At 33.6% G+C, this 20559-nt stretch overlaps 1 protein-coding gene across 1 annotated transcript in view; it reads right to left on the reverse strand.

Moving 5' to 3' along the window:
* Cep128 (centrosomal protein 128kDa) overlaps window positions 1-20559 on the reverse strand; it is a 407188-nt gene that overhangs the window by 345634 nt on the left and 40995 nt on the right. The window contains exon 9 of the mRNA XM_005390234.2: window positions 5204-5320. Coding sequence (XP_005390291.1) covers window positions 5204-5320 — 117 coding nt within the window. The remainder of the gene's footprint in view (window positions 1-5203; window positions 5321-20559) is intronic.

A 20559-nucleotide genomic window follows, 5' to 3' on the forward strand; every position in this document is an offset into this window, starting at 1 on the left:
TAACCCAGCTATTCCCCTCTGGGTATTTTCCCAGAAGAATAAAGACATCATACCACAGCGATATATGTGCACCCACGTTTATAGCAGCACAATTTGTTACAGCTAAATCTTGGAAACAACCCAAATGCCCATTCACCGAGGAATGGATAAAAAAGATTTGGTCCTTTTATACAATGGAGTACTACTCAGCTATAAAGAAGAACAAATTTGAGACATTAAAGGGAAATAGATGCAACTTGAAACCATACTCATAAGTGAAATAAATCAGTCTCGCATGTGTAATAAAGCTTTGTCTCCCTAGTGTAAGAAGCTGAAAGAGTAAATATGATCCAAAATGTACAACAGATACTGTGAAATGAGAAGAAATTGTTCAAAAGGAAAGAGAAACTGGAATGGGGAAAAGGAGAAAAGAAGGAAGGGAAAGGAAAAATTAAAGAAAAAAAATATATATATATGGATAAGATAGTTATACTACTAATTGCTATTAGTTCATTGAAAACAAGGTTTATGCCGGCATTGTTTGACCACTTTTTCATGCCTAGATCTTGTTATATGAGCAACTACATTGAAGATAACAATACACCATTACTAACTGTTGTTACTCTCCTATAATCTTATTTTGAAATTTTACACCAGTTTTTATTAAATAAATAAAAAATAAAAAGGGATAGCAATGTAGGTTAGTGCTCCCTGAGTTCAATTCCTAGCATGGTAAAAAGCAAGTAAAAAAGAAGTAGAACACTCTTGAAATGTTCCAGGCACTACTATCCCTTCCGAGAAGTAGGTAATTTATACATATGTATACATACATACATACATATATACACATATATATGCATATATACACTACAGATGAGTTTTTACTGATTTTGAATTTTATATAAATGAAATCATAATGCAAAAAAGAATAAAAAAATCTGATTAAAAATAAAGTGCAGGGCCGGGGATATAGCTCAGTGGCACATCATTTGCCCGGCAGGCATGAGGTCCTGAGTTCAATTCCCAGTGCCAAAAGTAAAAATAAAAAAAAAAGTGCAGATTTATACTTCACACCACAAAGAAGGAATACTAGAGTAGATTCATTTGCTACACCACATTTCCCCATGAAGTATAGTAGTGGTACATATGTGGCTGCAGCTGTCCCGTTGCAATACTAAGTGCTTTCAAGCCCTTTGGTAGTCAGAGGGCTGTTACACTCTCTATGCTAGAATCTGCCTACCATGTCTTGTGGGGTCACTCAGTCCACAGAAAGGACTGAATTCTACAGCTAGATTCCAAAGAACAGGAAAACAAAGTGTGTCCTCTGTACTTTGCACATGTTTTTTATGGGCTGGTGTTTTATTTTATTTTTTTAATTTCAAAGAGAATAAAAAAATAACTAACAACAACATAGACAAAAACAAAACAAAGCAAAAACAATAAAAATGCTACAGGGTTTCAAAACAAAATGATAGGAATTAACAGTGGTTGTTATGTTACATATTCGTATCTTCAACAAAGTTGATCAGATTACTAGATGTAATAATGTGAGATTGATCAAGTCATCAAAGAGAATTTAAAAATTTTTTAAAAAAACTTTAGAAATGATACAGAGCTTTACTAAACAGATGGTAGGAATTCACCAATGGTTGTTACATTGTATAATGTTGTCTTCAATTTAGTTCAGATTATCAGACAGAAGCAAAAAAATTGATCAAAAACTAAGCATTAACTGTTCCTTTCAATAAACCATTAGACATCAGCAGTACAATTATCCCAGGTCTCCTATACTCATATACATTTCTCCCTTCCTTATTTCTTTTTTTTTCTCCCTTCCTTCATTCCAGTTATTCCTTCCCTTTGAGCAATTTCTTTTCCTTTCACAATATCTGTTGTACCTTTTGGATTTTATTTACTCTTTCAGGTTCTTACACTAGGGAGATACTATGTTTACACATGTGGGACTGATTTATTTTACTTATGGAGGGGTATATGCTTATAATATAATTATTTCCTTCCCAAGCCTAGCACCTACCAGGTCCAGCCCCACTCCACTAAATATTGCTCATCAAGTTGGATCACTAGGGCATATTTGATAAGAAGGAGCTTGTAATATACAAACATATCCCAATGTTAGGGAAATTCTGCTTCCATAATGATTCAACAAAGAAAAACTGACATTTAAATTTGATTTTTAGAAGTTTAAAGTACTGGGATGATCACGTCAAATTAAAGAGGTATTTGAAAAGAGTATTATTCTACAACCTATATAAAAAAATCTCCCTATAGAAGGCATCTCTATAAAACAGGGTATTTAAAATATGATATATAAGATCTGATGGCTAGTGAAGATCTTTACTAAGTTAAAATCCAGTAAGGTTGTAGAAGTGGATTCCACAGCACCCAAGGCCCTCACATTTAGTATTCAGACCAAGAGAAAAGCAACAGAAAAAGTGAACAATTCCTTAAAAACTTTTGAACAGGAGAGTGGCTTTCTCTTGTCCAGTTTCCAATGATTAACACTGTTTTTCATTAAATAGCAACAGACAAAATGGATCTAAGAACTTCTTCAGATCACTAAAAATCAGCAGGTACATTACACCTAGAAAGCTTTGACATGGTGGCATTTTTAATGAATTCTCCCAATTCTTAATAATCTTCATGTGTCATAGTTTTCACTAACATTGAAATGTATATTTTGAGGAGGCAGAAGATCATAGCGCCTAGAAGGCCACACCTACTTACTTACCTATGAATTCAATTTCTCACCACAGCAAGAAGCAAAACATGTATTATCATATAGTATAAGAATTTCCATAGTATTTTTAATATGAAAAAGAAAACAAAGCATCCTCTCCTTAAACATGACATTTTCAGATAAGCCATTTAACTTGGAAGCAGGAAAATACTTAAATTAATCTTTTCCATTTTCCACTGCATTGTTTATAATCCAAAACCACCTTTTAAAAACATATAGGTCACTGCTTATATTAAAGTGACAAAATATGAAATTAAACATTTCTCATCAACGACCATCCTCTCATAATGTCAGAGATGGAATTCCAAATCATAGCTTTTTTAGTCAAATTGACAATTGCAATGCAAATACTGAGGCACTGGTTTCTCAAGAATTGGGGTGGGAAGCAACCTTCCTTCCCTCTTTCTTTGTAATTTTGTGCATTCTGCGAAGAGAAAAAAATAAGTACAGAAAATCTCTCTAATTTTCTCTTGCAAAAAAGAACAATTGTCTCTTCAGTACTATTCTTATGCTCACCAGATGCAATGTGCTTTCAGAACAAAAGTATAAAAATCAAGGTTAAAAAAAAAAGGCTACCCACATGCTGTATCTAATTATTCCACAAAATATCCTCTTGTAAGTAATTACCAACTAATAAGGGTATGCCTCCTTTTGTGAAATGGAGAAAAATGGAATTTAAAAATCAAAAACAGATTTTTCTTTCAACTAACATTGTAATTTCAGGATTGTAATTTTTGTTTCTAATTTTGAACTGGCAGTGTCTCCTAATATTTAAAAAAATCATCAACTGAAAAAAGTTAATGATCTGAAAGTGCACATTACTATATTTTTTGAAATTTTAGAAAAAAAACTATTTAAAAGAGAAAATTTTTTTCAGTTGTATTTAATCTTTTGGTTTTCTTTTTGTTTCTAATTTTTATACTTTATTTATAGGTCCAAGAAACAAAGGAAATTTCAACAAATTAATTTTCTAAAATGAAAATAATGAAATATAACCAATGTAGTTAGAATGTATGGGTCTACACCAATATTAAGTTCTTCTTTACAGTAAAAGTCCATAAATGTAGAAGAGAAAATAGATTTTTTAAATCAGTATTTGGTTTCACTTACAGTAATAATTGTTTAGGTAAAATCAAAACAGATCTTAAAAGTAATAGGTGATGATTTCAAAACAAAACTACTTTCAAGTCTCAAAAAGTCTCTTCATAAAACAAAAATTTAAAAGAATAATAGTAACTTAATAGTAGAGAAACCTGGCAGCCAATACTATAACCAAATGTTCAAGTTTCACCAGTAATGTGACAAATCAACATTACATGACTTCTGATATGAAACTTTGGAAAGGATCGAACAACAGTTATCTTGGTCTCCTGCCAAAAGTTTCTGATCTGAATCTAGTTTAAAGAAACATCAATAAACCCAATATGAAACACATCCTACAAAATGAATTGCTAGGATCCAAAGTCATCACAAATGAAAACTAAAAAACTGTTCCAGGTTAAAGGAGATTGAAGAGACATAATCAAATGCCACATCTAAATCTGGATATTTATCCTGGACCAAAAGAGAGTACTGACAAAATTTGCATAACCTGTAGATTAAATCATACTACCATACTGATGCTGACTTCCTGATTTTGATTATTATACTCTGAGTAGGGAAGAAAATCTATATAACAAATTACTTAAATGTGAATGTACATATGCAACTTTATCAAAAGTGTCTCAAAAAAATTTATCTAATTTTAACAATAAATTGTTCTAATTTTATCATAAATCTGAAATTAAAAAAAAAAAATAGTACCTAACAGAAGGGTAACATTCTCCATGTTTAGTTTAATGATAAATTAATTCAGGGATTGGCACAATTCTTCTGCAAAGGGCAAGACTGTTAATACTTTAGGCTATGGGCCACACATTCCCTGTCCTAACTACTCATCACTGCCACTGTGTCATGTTACCCAGGGATAATACACAAATGAAAAGGAAAGGCGGTTGTCAAATAAAACTATAATTACCAAAATAGTGAGTCAGATTAGGCCTGCAAGACAGTTTGATGATCTCCCCACCCACCTGCTGTCAGTTTAGTCCATGCCCAAAAATAATTCAGCAGAGTAATTTAATTATCAATGTTCTACGAACAGATGTCAGACTCTATGTTAAGGGAATGACCAGCATTAACTCATTTATGATTGCACTATTCTGGTTACATATACATTATTGCCACTTTCCACAGAGGAAACTAGGACCTAAAGTTTAAAAAGTTGGCCAGGGTCACAAAGACGACAAGTATGAAACAAGGTAGGTCTGATTCTATACAATCAACTTAACAATATTCTATACTACCTCTTACATAGGTTAAATTACACTGTCAGGTGCAACAACTAAGGAATTACAACGTTTAAACAACGGTTAAGTAATGATCCAAATTCAAGATTTATATTCCAAGAAAGTGCTTCTTACAAACCTCCTGGAGCTGTAAGGACATCAGTCCCAGTTGGTCCTGGCGTCTTTCCACCAGCTGTCTTTCTGTGCGCATCTCTCTCTCTATTTCCTGTAGCCTCCGCTCCACCCGATCTGAAACCTCAATACAAATAAAGACAAACAGTGACATGATAAAGCTCGTAAGAGACTAAATTAGCTCACTATTTTATTCAGAAACACTACAGCCTAAAGTATTTAATTGGCACATATTTGTAGTGCCCTCTCTAATGACACTATCGTGAAACATCAGACATAAAAATCAAAGTCACAAAAGAAAGCAATCATTGCTTTTTGAGTAATCCACACCTGGAAATCAATATCAGGCCACAAGTTTTCCAAACTACAATACAATTATTCAATTACTCAGATAAAAATAATATACTAGAGAAGAGTGCCCTCTGGTGATTTAAGAGGAAAACACCAATGTTGCCAAGAACTGTATTTATTATCCAGTGACAAACTGTTCTATTCACTTAGTGTTTTCATTACTATAATCCTTGGTATGGCCCGCTCAGGAAGGATTGATGTTTATCTGTGGCAAGTAATTAAAGGGGCTTTTCACTAGTTTGTCAGTCTTTTCAATGATGATCTACTAAAAATAAAGGAACTATAAAATATCAAAAATAAGTTCAAGCTGAACTACATTTGAAATGTGAAAGAATGTTTCTCCTTGACACAGACTGTGTTTACCAAAAGTTACCCAAGTTCTAACACATCTCACATACATAACTACATAGCCTCTAAATAACATTTATACTATTCAAAGATGCGTATGTTTGGTGTGAGAGGGTACAATGAATAGAAGATATCTCACATTCATTTAAACAATGAATGCAGCTCTATTATAAACAAAACTTTTCAATTTCTTTTTCTTTTTGAGACAGGGTCTTCCTGCATAATTCAGGCTGGCCTTGAACTCATTATTTACTCCAGGCTGTCCTCAAATTTGCAGCAACGCTCCTGCCTCAGCCTCCTGAGTGCTGGGATTACAGGCGTGGGCCACCACACCAGCATTATAAACCAATTTTTTGCCACCAATTCCCTGTTTTACAAAGAAATAAAAAAAGACCTGGCAATGAAGAACCTTACTCTAATGAGAATTTTCTGAACTGGTTGATGTGATTGTTATACAGCTCAGTAAATTTACTAAAAATCACTACACACTTAAAGTAGATTAAGTTCATGGTACAGAATAGCCCAATCAAATTGTTTTCTTTTAAAAACAGCTAAATTCAATTTTAATTAGTCAATAAATGCTGAAGTAAAAGTGTTCTATCAAAAAATTAGCAGTTTATATTTACTAAGACTGTTAGGTCTTGTGAATTTAATTTCTAATGAAGAACAGTTTTTCTAGTGGAAAACTTTAAAAGAACGAGATATGTCTGCCATAACATTCACAGTGCTTTACTAAAACTCTACTCTTCAGCAAAAAGCTCCTAGTCAACCCTAATACCACCACAAATTACTACTGCATCCAAAATAAATATAGTACCTGCTATAACAGAAACAATATTAAAGTTGAGCATTCATTTTTACAAAATGAAAATATTTCTGTTGTCCATTAATTATAAAGATTTATAGCAACACTTAAAAATAAATAATACAGAACCACCTCACATATATCATTAGAACAGCTGTATCAAAAAATAGAAAGTAAGTGTGGGAGAGGAGCTAGAGAATCAGAAGGTTGGAGTGCTGTTGACAGGCAAGGAAGATGGTGAAAGGGTCTGAAAAACAGATGGCTGCACCTCAAAACAATTAAAAATATAAGTGTCATGGGATTCAGCAACTCATTTTCTAGGTTTAAAGCCAAAATATCTGAAAGAAGAGTCTCAAAGTGCTATTCATGCACCCATATTTGTAGCAGCATTGTTCACAATAATAATAGCCATTATTCAACAGCCAAAAGACAGAAATTACCTTAGTGTCCACTGATGAATGAATGGATAAGCAAAATGTGGTGTGTATGTATACATATATATACACATAAATATGCATACATAGTGGAGTACTATTCAACCTTAAAAAAGAAAAGTTCTGACACATGCTACAACATGAATAAACCTTCAGGACATTACCAATTACAAAAAGACAAATGTCATTTCACTTGCATGAGGTACTTAGAGAAGTCAAATTCATAAAGATATAAAGTTGAGTGGGCAAGGGAAATGAATAGACACGTCACAAAAGAATTACAAACGGCCAACAAATAACTGAAAAAATGCTTCACAATCCTGGCCATTCAAGAATGCAAATTAAAACAACCTGAGATTCCATCTTACCCCAGAAAGAAAGCCTATCATCAAGAAATCAAATAATAACATGCTAGAGAGGCTGCAAAAGAAAAACAAACCACACTGTCAGCAAGAATGTAAATGAGTACAACCACTATGGAGATTCCTCAAACTCTAAAAATAGAGATTCCATTCGACCCAGCTATTCCTCTTCTAGATACTTAGATACCTTCCCAAAAGACTTAAAGACTTCATTTTACAGTGAGACACGCACATCCATGTTTATAGCAGCACAACTCAAAAAAGCTAAATCCTGGAAGCAGCCCACATGTCCTTCAACAGATGAACAGATTAAAAAAATGTGGTATTCACACACAATGGAGTACTACTGTGCTGTAAAGAAGGATAAACTTGAGTCATTAGTAGAAAAATGTATGCATCTTCAGCCATAATGTTAACTGAAATAAATCAGACACACACATAAAAGATAACAGGAATAGGGAGATCATATCAAAGAGGAAGGGAAACAAAAGACAGGTAGAGGGAGAAGAGAAGGAAGGAAAAAGTGATGAAAAAAGGAATTAGGATGTGTTATGTACATGAACCAACTTTCCACATGGAATGTAGACATTGGAAACTACATATATGTATGAATAAACTAAAATAAAAAATAAAATAGAATGGTGGTTGCCAGGGACTAGGAAAAAGAGGGAAATGGAGAGCTGCTACTTACTGAAATTCAGTTCAGTAAAATGAAAAGAGTTCTAAACATTAGTTGCATTACAAATATGAATACACTTAACACTACGAACTACATAATTAAAATTGGTTAAGATGGGAAAATTATGTTACGTAAATTTTGCCATAAAGTATAATTTAAAAATATACACTGATATAGAAGTAAAAATAATCTATTAATATAATCCATTGAGATAAACACATTTATCGCATTGTATACTTCCACAAAATGTTTTATGCATTATTACACAAATACCTATTTCACTTCTTTTCCTAAAAATAGCTAAATTTATATATGAAACTTCATTATTTTTAGAGTTCACATATCATAAACAGTATTCCATAACAAATAAATCTGTATCCTTTTTCTTAATAATGACATAGTTTCCATAACTCATGAAAGTTATTCCTGATATAATTGGGAAAATATTTATGTTTACTACTATGTACACTGCTATGTAAGATCATTCTTGCGATCTCAGAGTAAACAAATTTCAAACAAAATTGTTAAATCAAGTCATGCATCAGTTATGAAAAAATAAAACAGATTTAGATAGAATTTTGTTTCTATACAAAAGTTTTAATCTAAAAAGAACACTGAGATGAAGTAAATTATTAAATGGTGATCACACAAATACTTGTAAGAAAATTAGGCAAATCTCCATTTCCAGCAATGTCTTGTAATCTTTAGGCCCAATTTCACATATTCATTCAAGAAGCATGCATGAATTTGTTCCAGTTACAATATTATGTAGGAGTTAGAGACACAATTACATTCAGGTTGTGTACGTTGAATCTACCTTCAAATAGTTTGCTATCTGCAGAAGAATAGTCATGAATAAGTAGTTCTTCTTCCAGTTAAATTCAAGGAGTTGAATGATGAGTACATTTGAGAAATGAAAGCTGTGTTTAATAGCAGCCCATCAAAACTAAAGCAGTTTAAGTGCCAAGTACTGAAAAGAAAATCTAAAATTATGTAGACATCAGAAACTTTACCATCACACCTAATATATTTAATAATCCAGAAGATTCTGTTTTGTTTTCTTTTTCTTAAATAACAGCTTTACTAAAACATAATTTGATGGTTTCATACACATATACATTGTAAAATAATTACTACAGTGACGCTAATAAACATACTCATCACCTCTCTTAGTTATCATTTTTTGAGTATGGTAAGTCTATTTAGAACATGTACATAATACAGTATTAACAGTAGTCACCATGTTGCATATTAAACCTCTATACTTATCCTACATAACTGAAAATACCTTCTGACGTATTTCTCCATTTCCTTCACTCACACTCCACCTTCAGCAAATATCATTCCACTCCCAGCTTCTGTGAATGAGACTTTTAGACTCACATAAAAGTGGGATCAAGCTATATTTGTATCTCGGGGTCTAGCTGACTTTCCTTACAATAATGTCTTCTAGATTCATGCATGTTGCAAATGGCAGTATTCCCTTCCTTAACACTGAATCATATTGTACTTCTTTATCTGTTTACTGGTGAACATTTAAGTTGTTCTCAAATCTTGGCTATTGCTAATACTACTACAATGAGCAAGATCCTGATTTTACTCCTTTGGGATATACATAAATCTAGAAGTGGGACTGCTGGATCATTGCTATTTCTATGTTTAATTTTGTTACTAATGTTATGCAGCTTCTGGCATGGGTTCCAACATCTCTACTTCCTGGTATCCTTGCACTTTTTATTCCCCTCCCCTGAGTAGATGCTGGCCGTACGTAACTGTCAAGGGATACGGCAAAAATGATGAGATGCCATTTCTATGATTAGGTTCAAAACTGACCTCCAACTTGCTGGCATTTTCTCTCATGCTTCCCACTTGCTTATTCTAATAAAGCAAGCTGCCATGTTTTGAGATACTCTACAAAAAGCCACGTATTGTTAAAAAAAAAATTTTTTTTAAATCATCAGGTCATGACAAACTGCTCAAAGAATTAGGAAAAGTGTGAGCTAAGTCAATGTCAGCAAAGGAAGGAAATATAATACAGATCAGAGTATAAATAGAGACTAGAAAAACAAGAGAAAAAACAGTGAAGCTACAAGTTACTTTGGGTTTTTGTTTTTGTTGTTGTTGTTGTTGTTTTAGGTTTTTTTGGTACTAGGAATCAAACTCAGGACCTTGCCTTTGCCCAGGCAGGTGCTGTGCCACTGAGCTACATCCCCAGTCTTACAAGTTACTTTGAAAAGATAAAAATACCAAAACATTAACTGGATTAAGTAAGAAAAAACAGGGAAGATTCAAATAAATAAAACCTGAAGCAAAACAGGAGACATTACTAGTGCTACCATGGAAATACAACAGATCATAAGAGACTGCTATGAACAATTCTATACCAAAAAACGGAATAGCCTGGGGAAAACGGATACATTTCTAAAAAGATACAATTTTCATAATCAAATCATAAAAAATAGGAAATCTGAACAAAGCAATAATAAGGACAATAAACCAGTTACCAACTTCCTAATAAAGAAAAGCCCAAGATCTAAAGACTTATTGGTGAATTTTATCAAACACTGAAAAAATTAATTCTAATCCTTTAAAACTCTTCCAAAAAACTGAAAGAGGGGTCATATCAAATCTCATTTTGTGAAGCCAATATTAACTGATACCAAAGGAAATCAAGAATAATAAAAAAGAAAATAACAAGCCAAAATCCCTGATGACCACAAATTCAGAGATCCTTCACAAAATAATAAGGCAAAGTCAATAGCACATTAAAAAGATCATCCACTGTACTATGTTTGCTTAGAATTTATTCCCAGCAGTCAAGGATGCAAATCAATAAATGTATTTTATTTACCACAGTAATAGAATGAAGTATAAAATATTACCATATCAATAGATGCAGAAAAAGTACTTGACATAATTAACACCCCTTCATGACAAGAACTTTCAACAAGTTACAAGAATGTGGCACAATATAGTAAGAACCATAAATGACAAACCTACAGCTGACATCATCAATGGTGAAAAACTGAAAGCTTTTCCTCTAAAACCAGCATGTCCACTCCCAAAATATCTAGTCAATCAAGTACTGGAGATCCTAACCAAGCAAGTAGGCAAAAAAAAGATAAGGCATACATGTGAGAAAAGATATATTGTACCATTTTGCAAATGTCATGTTTATAAATAAAAACTCCTAAAGTCTCCACTGAAAAGTAGAATAATAAGTTTTGTAATTGCTCACAGCATAGATCTTGACTGTTCTCACCATATAAAGAAAAAATAACCTAGTGAAGTGATAGTTAATAAGTTTGATTGTGATAATCACGTCCCAGTATAGACGTTAAAAATGATTTTATATATATCATAAATATACACAATTGCATTTATCAACTATGCCTCAATAAAAGAAAATTATAGAATTATAGTTTAAAAAATTGAGCTATACCTAAAATATTACAAATGCACATGTACTCTAACTTGCTTGTAGAAATTTACAGTACCAACTAACTTTCATACATGCAAAATCCTGCAAGAACAAGATCTTTAATGCAATGTTGTGTACTAAGGAAAAGACTGAAACCATTTAAATACCTACCAATACAAGACTTGTTGAAGAGGATATGAACCATTTATTCAATGAAATATTTTAAATATTAAAAAGAATACAAGGCCCATTAGATACTGATAGGAAACAATCTCAAATCTCAAAAATATTTTAAGTCAAAACAAAGTATGTAGATGTGTTTAATATGCTAAGTGCTACAAATTGTGTAACTGAAAAGGAAGAAGAGGTAAAAACACTCTCACGGTGGTGATATTTCACTAAAGATGTAAATAATGAATCAACCATGAATAAATCAGGGGGGCATCCTGACGTAGAAATGATCTAATTACTAAAACTATAGTGTAAAGAAAAGGAGCTAGGGTGAATCCTAGGTGAGCAGCTTGAGCCACTGAATGGAATGTGATGTCACTTCCAAAAATGAGAAAGACTAAAGTAAGAACAAGTAAAGAGATCTAGGGCCAGAGATATAGCTCAGCAGCACAAGCGCCTGCCTGGCAAGCACAACGTCCTGAGTTCAATTTCCGGTACCAAAAAAAAAAACAAAAAAAAAACAGAAAAGGAAAGAGTTCTAAAGAGAACAGTGTGGACTCTTATAACTAATAAACCATAATTATAACTGAGTGGTGACATAATTCCAAATAATAACTCTATTTTAAAGAAAATATTTATTAATACTATTCCATTTTTCTAAGACTTAAGGGAATATCATAAATAATGTTCATTTTTATCAGGGCTCTCTATCAATTACAATTACTGTTAAATCATTAAAAAGTCCTAACTATACATATTTAACTATAAAATAGCAAAAGAAAAAGAATGTAAAGTAGAAGCCCCCCTAAAGTTAGTATTTAATGAAAGGAGATGAAACAAATTAAAAGCATTCTGTTTATGGAATTTTAAGATTCTGACTTTTTAATGTTGCTTCCTCAGATCTTCAAAAATATTAGATGGTATAAAATCTATGGTAACAATTATTGTTATATATCCTGTTGTGGTTGTAATCTATGCAAAACATACTTGCATTATATTAAATGCAACTTTTCATTGGTAAGGATTTGGGATATGTAATTACAATCATTTATGGGAACTGGTATATATAAATAGCTCATCTTACTAAATGCAGTGTCAACAAAATTCTTAAGATTTTATCAATAATTAACTATTCCAGAAATAGCTAGATTCATATTTACATTTTTATTCTTAATAGACCTTTCTATATAAAACTAAAATAAAATTGATCATCTTCTTCATAAATAAACTTAAAATGCATCCGTATCAGACTCAACTGGGTAAAACCTAAACAACCAATGAACTGAAGTTTCCCCTGTGATATAAGCCTATGCAATTTTGATTATTTATCACTACAATTAAATGTTGACAGAAAATATTTACCATAACATCGTACTATAAACAATCACTCTTTTTCAATGAGTAGCTTGAGACAGACACACAAAAAAATCTATGATTCACAAAGGATTAACAAATCAGATTTTGGCATGTGTGACAGCAACCAATACTTTTCTGTCTGTCAAAGAAAAATGCATTTCATAAACTTCCAAGATAGATGTTAGCTACTGATAAAATGCATGACAAACAATCGTAGTCTCAGAATAATACACAATAAATGTGATTAACAGTGCAGAGCAGTACAAAGTAAAGTTGGTGGTAAATAGGGGTAGTCGTTTATTTTCAGTTTATATAGTAGTACAATATTTAAAAGCTTTCTGCAGTGAATATGTATCACTTCAATGATTATATTTAAACTGGAGGGGAAAAACAGCTGCAGCCTCTGAAAGTTTAACACTCCAAAAACAACACTCAGAAACAAAACTGCATCGTTGACAGCCTGTTATCATGAATTCACAAATACAACACAATATGTCAAACAGTTATAAAATGTAAATGTTGACTTCAATTGGAATAAATGAGTCACAAAATCTATATTCAGCCTCGTATAAACATCATGTGCCATTTAGAAGACCTAAAATTTCAACAATATTATTTTTAAGTTTTACATTAGATAACTGGTTTCAGTCAAGACTATGTATCCCCAAGTGAAGTTTGAGATGTCCTTACTCAATCCTTACTTATGAGACAAACTTTTTTTTTTGACAACAAATCATACAAAATATAAAGAATGTTGTAACATAACATGATGGGATGTGGGAGACATGCAATTCAACCAAGTACACAATTAGATGTGTACTAATTTAAAGAATGTGTTCACATTGACACAATATAAAAGGTTGTGTCCAGATGAACTGGGCACAGTGGGTAGGGTGTACTCAGTTAAATATGGACTCCAGCTACATCAATGAATTGAGTGCCAGTGAGTGTGATCCTAACTCTGTCGGATGTGGAGTAATACTTAATGTATAGTATGATAACAAAAAAAGAGTTAGAGCTTTCACTAAATTCAGCTAACTGCTTTTTTTCTCAATGGCTATACCTGAAAGACACAATAAAACTCTACAATACATGTAAATAATAATTGTTACGTTTTATAGTTATGTAAGTGTACTGTATTTCAAATGAAATGGTAACTGTTCACTATGGGTAGCTCTTGTCACATGGTGAAAGGTGAAACTTTACAAAAGTAGTATACACTATGAAAATCACTACTCAAATTCAAACCACTGCAACTATCTAACAATGTCAAAAAACAGCATAACATGCACTGATATCACCACTCCTCACCTGGGTCTATGAGGATCTCAGTAGAATACTGAAGACGCCTAAATTTGGATCAAAGTATTTTACAAATACGCTCACCAGTTTATATTTACATAGCAGTGAAAGAACCCCCATGCAATACCTGAAAAACTCTAGAAATACCACCGTAATAAAATTTGATATACATATTATACAAAATCAGATACTTGCATTTCCAAAAATGACAGACTAGATAACTCAAGTGAACTTTTCCACTAACTAGAAAAGCTAGAAAAAAATATTACATAAAAATGTTTCAAAGAACTGTAACGCTAAAAATAAGACTACACGAGACTAAGACACAAGAGAAGAAAGAAACTTAGAGAAGTCAGTCCATCTCTTAGGGCCACATCACCCCTGAAATATCAACCCATTTGGAAAAGGCAGTAAGACACTGAGAAGATACCCAGAATTTTCAAAAGGTTTGTGAGGTTAAGGAGAAAAATCAGGGTAAAGGGTCTTCCAAGGAAAAGGTTTTGTGATTAATCACCTGACTTTCCAAGGTGTGATCAAAAATACGGTAAATGCTGCTGCTGAGTGCCATCCAACAGAAATAAAGGCTCATAAAAACATAACAGTGGGTCTCCATCATCACTGCATCTGCTACTGTGTGACTTCTTATTCTTTCCCAAAGTCAAAATGACCATGAAAGGTACACACTTGAACCGACTCAGGACACTGAGGCAGCCATGACAGAGCAACTAACAAGAGTCATGAAAGAAGTCTTCCAGAACAGTTTCAGAAAGTGACAAGAATGATAGGACAAGTATGTTCGAAGCGAGAGTAAATATTCTGAGAGGGATTGAAGGCAATGTGCCTTTTTTACTGTGGTAAAATATTTTTAATTTAAATGCTCACCACATTTTGCAATTAGACCTCGTGTCAAAACTTATAAAATTGTATATATACTTTAAATATGAGACATTCATCATATGTCAATTACACCTCAATAAAGTTTTTAAAAAAGATTTCTGAATAGGAAGCTGCAAAACATTTAAAAGACATGCCATGCCCATGAGTAATAAAAAATATTATAAGCCAAGTGCAAAGGCACTCGTCTGTAGTACCAGCTACTAGGAAGAGCTGAGAAAGCAGAATGTAAGTTCAAAGCCTGCCTGCAATTTAGCAAGACCCTGTCCCAAAATAAAATAAAAAATGACTGAGGAGATACCTCAGTGGTAGAGTCCCTCTGGGTTCAAACCCCAATCCTGTAAAAAGAACAGATGTCAGTATTATAGATTTCTTTTCTCTCTAAACTGACCTTCAGAAACAATGTTTTATTTATATCACAACTCATCATAAACCAACAGTCTAGGGGCTGAGGATTTAGCTCAGCGGCAAAAGCGCCTGCCTGGCAAGCGCAAGGTCGTGAGTTCGGTTCCCGGTACCAGAGAAAAACCAAAAAAAAAAAACCAACAGTCTTGAAGACAGTGAGATATTGACACTAGGACAGATAAACAAATTAAAAGATCAAAGAGATCTTTTAATCAAACAGATCACAGATCTTTTAATCAAACAGAAACAGATGCTAGCACATATGAACATTTAATTTATGATAAAGATAAGATTGTGAAATAGTAGGGAAAGAATGCCTTTCATAAATAGACTTCAATCAACAGGGTAGCCATAGAACATGTATTCCCTCCATACCACAAAAAAACCACATGTAGATATTAGATCTAAAGGAAAAATGTTCAAGAAAATAAGTTGCTAGATTACATAACAAAGTCTCCTGATGACATTAAGATAAAGAGCAATATTTTAAACAGAGTTAAAAGAACACTAACCAAAATCTTAACCACAGAGACAGAAAACTGAACTAGATTAAAATTCAGCTGTTACAAATTTGCCTCTTAGGATTGTTTTCATTGTGTCCCATAAGTTCCAGTATGTTGTACTGTCTTTATCATTTAATTGTAGGGCTGGGAATTTAGCTCAGTGGCAAAGCGCCTGCCTGGCAAGCATGAGGTCATGAGTTCGATTCCCGGTACCAGAAAAAATAACAAACCAAAAAACCTTTATCATTTAATTGCAGAAACTATCTAATTTCTTCTTTAATTTCATCTGTGTCCCACTGGTTGTTCAGGAGGGTGCTATTTACTTTCCACATATTTGTGAAGTTCTTTTGGTTTCTTTTGCCACTGGCTTCCAACTTCATTGTGCTATGATCTGATAATATGTATGGGAAATTTTCAATTCCTTTACATTTACTTAAGTATGTTCACTGAGCTAGCATGTGGTCTATGTTAGAGGCTACCCCATGTGCAGCTGAGAAGAATGTGCATTCTGATGTTGTGGGGTAGAACACTCTATACATCTACTAAGTTCATTTGTTCATAAGTTTAGTTCAGTTCTAGTATTTCATTGTTGATTTTTGGTCTAGTTGATCTTTTTATGACAGTGGGGTATTGAGATCCCTCAATACAACTGTATTACTGCTTATTTGATTTTTCATCATTGTTAATATTTGTTTTATATAGTTGGATACATTGGTAATTGGTGCCTATATATTTATGATTGTTGTCTCTTTCTCTTGTACTGTTCCTTTTACAAAGATGTAGCAACCTTCTTTAACTCTCTTGATCAGTCTTGGCTTGAAATTCACTTTGTCTACAAACAGATTAGCTACCCCTGCTTTTTTCTGGGTTCTTGTCACATGGAGTATTGTTTTCCATCCTTTGACTTTCAGTCTATGAATTTCATTTCAATTAAATGTGTTGCTTGTACACAGGATAACGTTGGATCTCGCTTCTTGATCCATTCTGCCAGTCTATGTCTTTTGATTGGTGAATTGAGACCATTAACACTGATGGTTATAACTGCTATCTATTAACTTATCCTTGTCATGTTATTTAGCCTGTTGTTGGCTCCCCATCTTTTTCTCCCCCTCCACTTGTTTGTTTGCTTTGCCTGGTTGATTCTTTCTGTTGGAGTTCATGGAGTTGTAGTCCTTGTTATCTCTTTCTAGAATGTCCTTCAAAACATTTTGGAGTGCTGTTTTGGTGGTCATAAATTTCCTCAGATGTTCTTTGCCATGGAAGTATCTTATTTCTCCATCAGTTCTGAAAGATTTTTTCAAGTTACATCTATCTGCATTGAAGGCTGTTTTGAGCATTCATGCTGAGAAGTCAGTTATGACTCTGATGGACTTCCCTTTATAGGTGATTTGTTTCTTTTCCCAAACAGCTTTTAAGATTCTATTCTTGTGTTCAATTTCTGAAATCTTGACTATGATATGCCTGGCTATAGATTTTTTATCATTGTGACTAACTGGAATTCTCTGTTTCATTTATCTCTATGTCAAATTCTTTCTCTCTATGAGGGAAGTTTTCAGCCATGACATCTGTAAACAGACTTTTTTTATATCATTTGCACAATCTCTTGCTTTTTCATTGACTCCAATCAATCTTAAGTTATTCTTCTTTGGCTCATCTATCAGCTGCTGGATTGATTTCTCATGGTCCCTTGCTATTTTTATGAAATCTTTCACTTTACTACAGCTCACAAACCCGTCTTCTGTATCTGAGATCCTGTTCTCACATTAGTTTAATCTGCTGCTTAATTCCAGAATTTTTATTCTCCTGAATATGTGCTTAAATCTGCCTTATGGATTTCATTTATTTCTTATGCTGAGCATTCATGGCTTCCATAATTTTCTTAAGCTCCTCTAGTTTTTTGTCTCTATGTGCTCTAGAGTCACTAAGCATGGTTTTTATTGTGGACACCATCTCTGCAGTTATTTGAGAAATTATTTCTGATTTGATTTTTTCTAGAGCCTAATTCAATTGCTTTGTTGTTACCACTTCAGAGAGGTCATGTGGGTGGCCTTCAGATTGTCCCACCTTTTTGCTCCCTGGGTTTGCCTTTGGTGAACTGGATGTCTGGGGTTGTATCTTGGTTTCTGTATTCTCATTTTCTTTTCTTTTTTAAGTTTAATTCCTACAGTAATGTTGTTAAATTGCCTATGATGGGTTGTTTTATTGCTAGCATTTAGAAGCCTTAGGAAATGACTACTCCTCCGAGGTATCTTCCAGGTGTAGTTGGTTTTGAGGTTTTGAGTCTGTTGCAAGATTCTAAGTCTTCAATTTGTTGAAGATGAGAAGTTGCTGCCTGTTTGGCCCAGCCTCTGGTTCTTTGGCATTGTGCCACAGTATTTTCTGTGACCCTTAGTCAATCTTAGTTTTGGAATACCAATAAGAACAGCTGTTTAGAACAATTATGTCACTTTTGGCTATAGTGGTAACATTAGCAATAACAGCATCAAATACAGCCTAGAAAATGACAAACTGAGGAAACCATTAATTTGCCACCTTTAACTGTATGAACTAGATTTGTGGCTATATAGCAAAATCTAAAACAAACCAGAAAATTATATGCAGTATACAAGTCCTTAATATGCCAATTTTGCCCTCAGGCATTCAAATCTAAAATGGGTTAGGAAGAAAACAGAGAAGTGGAAAAAGAGGAAGAGACTAGAAGTAAGGATGGAGGACAAAAGGGGGATCATACTATCTTTAGGAAACTGTGCAGAAGACTGGAAGGAAAGAGACAAGAAAGAGATAGAAAGAGGAACAGAACAGAACCACAACCACAAAGAAGCTAATAACCACAGTCACGCTCATATTTAAACAAGATCAAATAATAAAGGAGAAAAAAAACAAAAAGAAAAACAATATCGTAAGAACAAAAAAAAAAAAAATCAAGGGAGAAAAAAAAAGAAAAATGAAAAAAGACAAAAGTCCTGGTATATCTCTGCTGTCACTGGTAGACAACATGTGGAGACAGAGTCCCGATCCTTCTTCATTTATCCCAGCAAGCCAGCAGTAGCTTTTTGGCAGGGTAGTGGATCATCTCCATGAACCTGCACTTCATTAAGCCTGTTGCCGTCAGCACATCTTCCATGTGCCCGAGCCCAGCTGGGAGCCACTAGATGGAGCGCTGGCAGCTGCTCTGAGTTCTGAGCTCAGCAGGCCTCTCTCCAAGATGGCTCCCAGCCAATCAATCTCTTGCACAGGACGACTGAGCCCTCAGCACTCACTGCTAACTAGTGCAGTCCTTCATGTCCACTGCTCCCCTCCACTGCTGTCTCCCTGTGGAGACCTATGGGGTCACCAGCCGTCACTGTGGGTCCACAGGTTTGAATCACTCCTGTCACGCAGTGAGTCCCATCTCAGGCAGAAGGCTCCACTGGCTGCCTCCTTCTTCTTCCTTAAAGTTTTTCTCTTCACTGTCTCTGTGAGCTCCAATTCATGCTTCAGATCCTTCCTGGGTGCAGAGCACCCACTTCCATTCTTCTTGTCTTCCTCACTTTGTTATATTCTAGTGGCTGAATAGCAACTCTCAGAGAGGCTCTTTCTCTCCTGCTTACCCCTCTGTCATCTTGTTTGTCCCCATCAATTAACATTTTTATAGACAGAAAATCGTACAATCATGATTTTGTAAGACATTGCATTGGATATTTTATGTAATAATTATCTAATTTTATATTTTAAGTATTTATAGTTGCTTATTTTCCAGCATATACCAACAATATCTGTCTTTATTTAAAAAAATAAATGAAAATAAAAATGTGTATCTCCCATAAAATAAGAAAAACAGAAGCAAAGCAATAGAAAGTAAGCAAATAATGCAAACTGTTATTTCAAAAAATAAAATATTCATTAGCCCACAAACATGAAAAGATGTTCACTATCATCAAGAATTATGAAAATGCAAAAGCAAACCAAAATCCCACAAACACCTATCAGAATGGCTACTAAAAAGATGAAAATAGCAAGTGTTGGAAAGGATGAACAGTAACACAAATTCTCACACACAGTAGGAGTATAACAGTGCAATTACTTTGGAAATATATTTGTATCTACTAAATTTGAAGGCACCTAGTAATTGTACCCCATCTTAGGTACCAACAGAAAAGTATGCACACATGCACTAAGATACTAAGTAAGACTGGCCACATGGGTACTCTTCATAACAGCACAAAATTTGAAAACATTCAAATATTTTATAATGTTAAAATATAGTGCAGTATATCCATTCAGTGGAATACTAAGGAGCAATGAAAAAAAGAACTATATATACTATATGTGTATATATATACATATATATGT

This window comes from Chinchilla lanigera, unplaced genomic scaffold (genome assembly GCF_000276665.1).
Source record: "Chinchilla lanigera isolate Chin_1 unplaced genomic scaffold, ChiLan1.0 scaffold00037, whole genome shotgun sequence".
NCBI classification, from domain to species: Eukaryota; Metazoa; Chordata; class Mammalia; order Rodentia; family Chinchillidae; genus Chinchilla; species Chinchilla lanigera.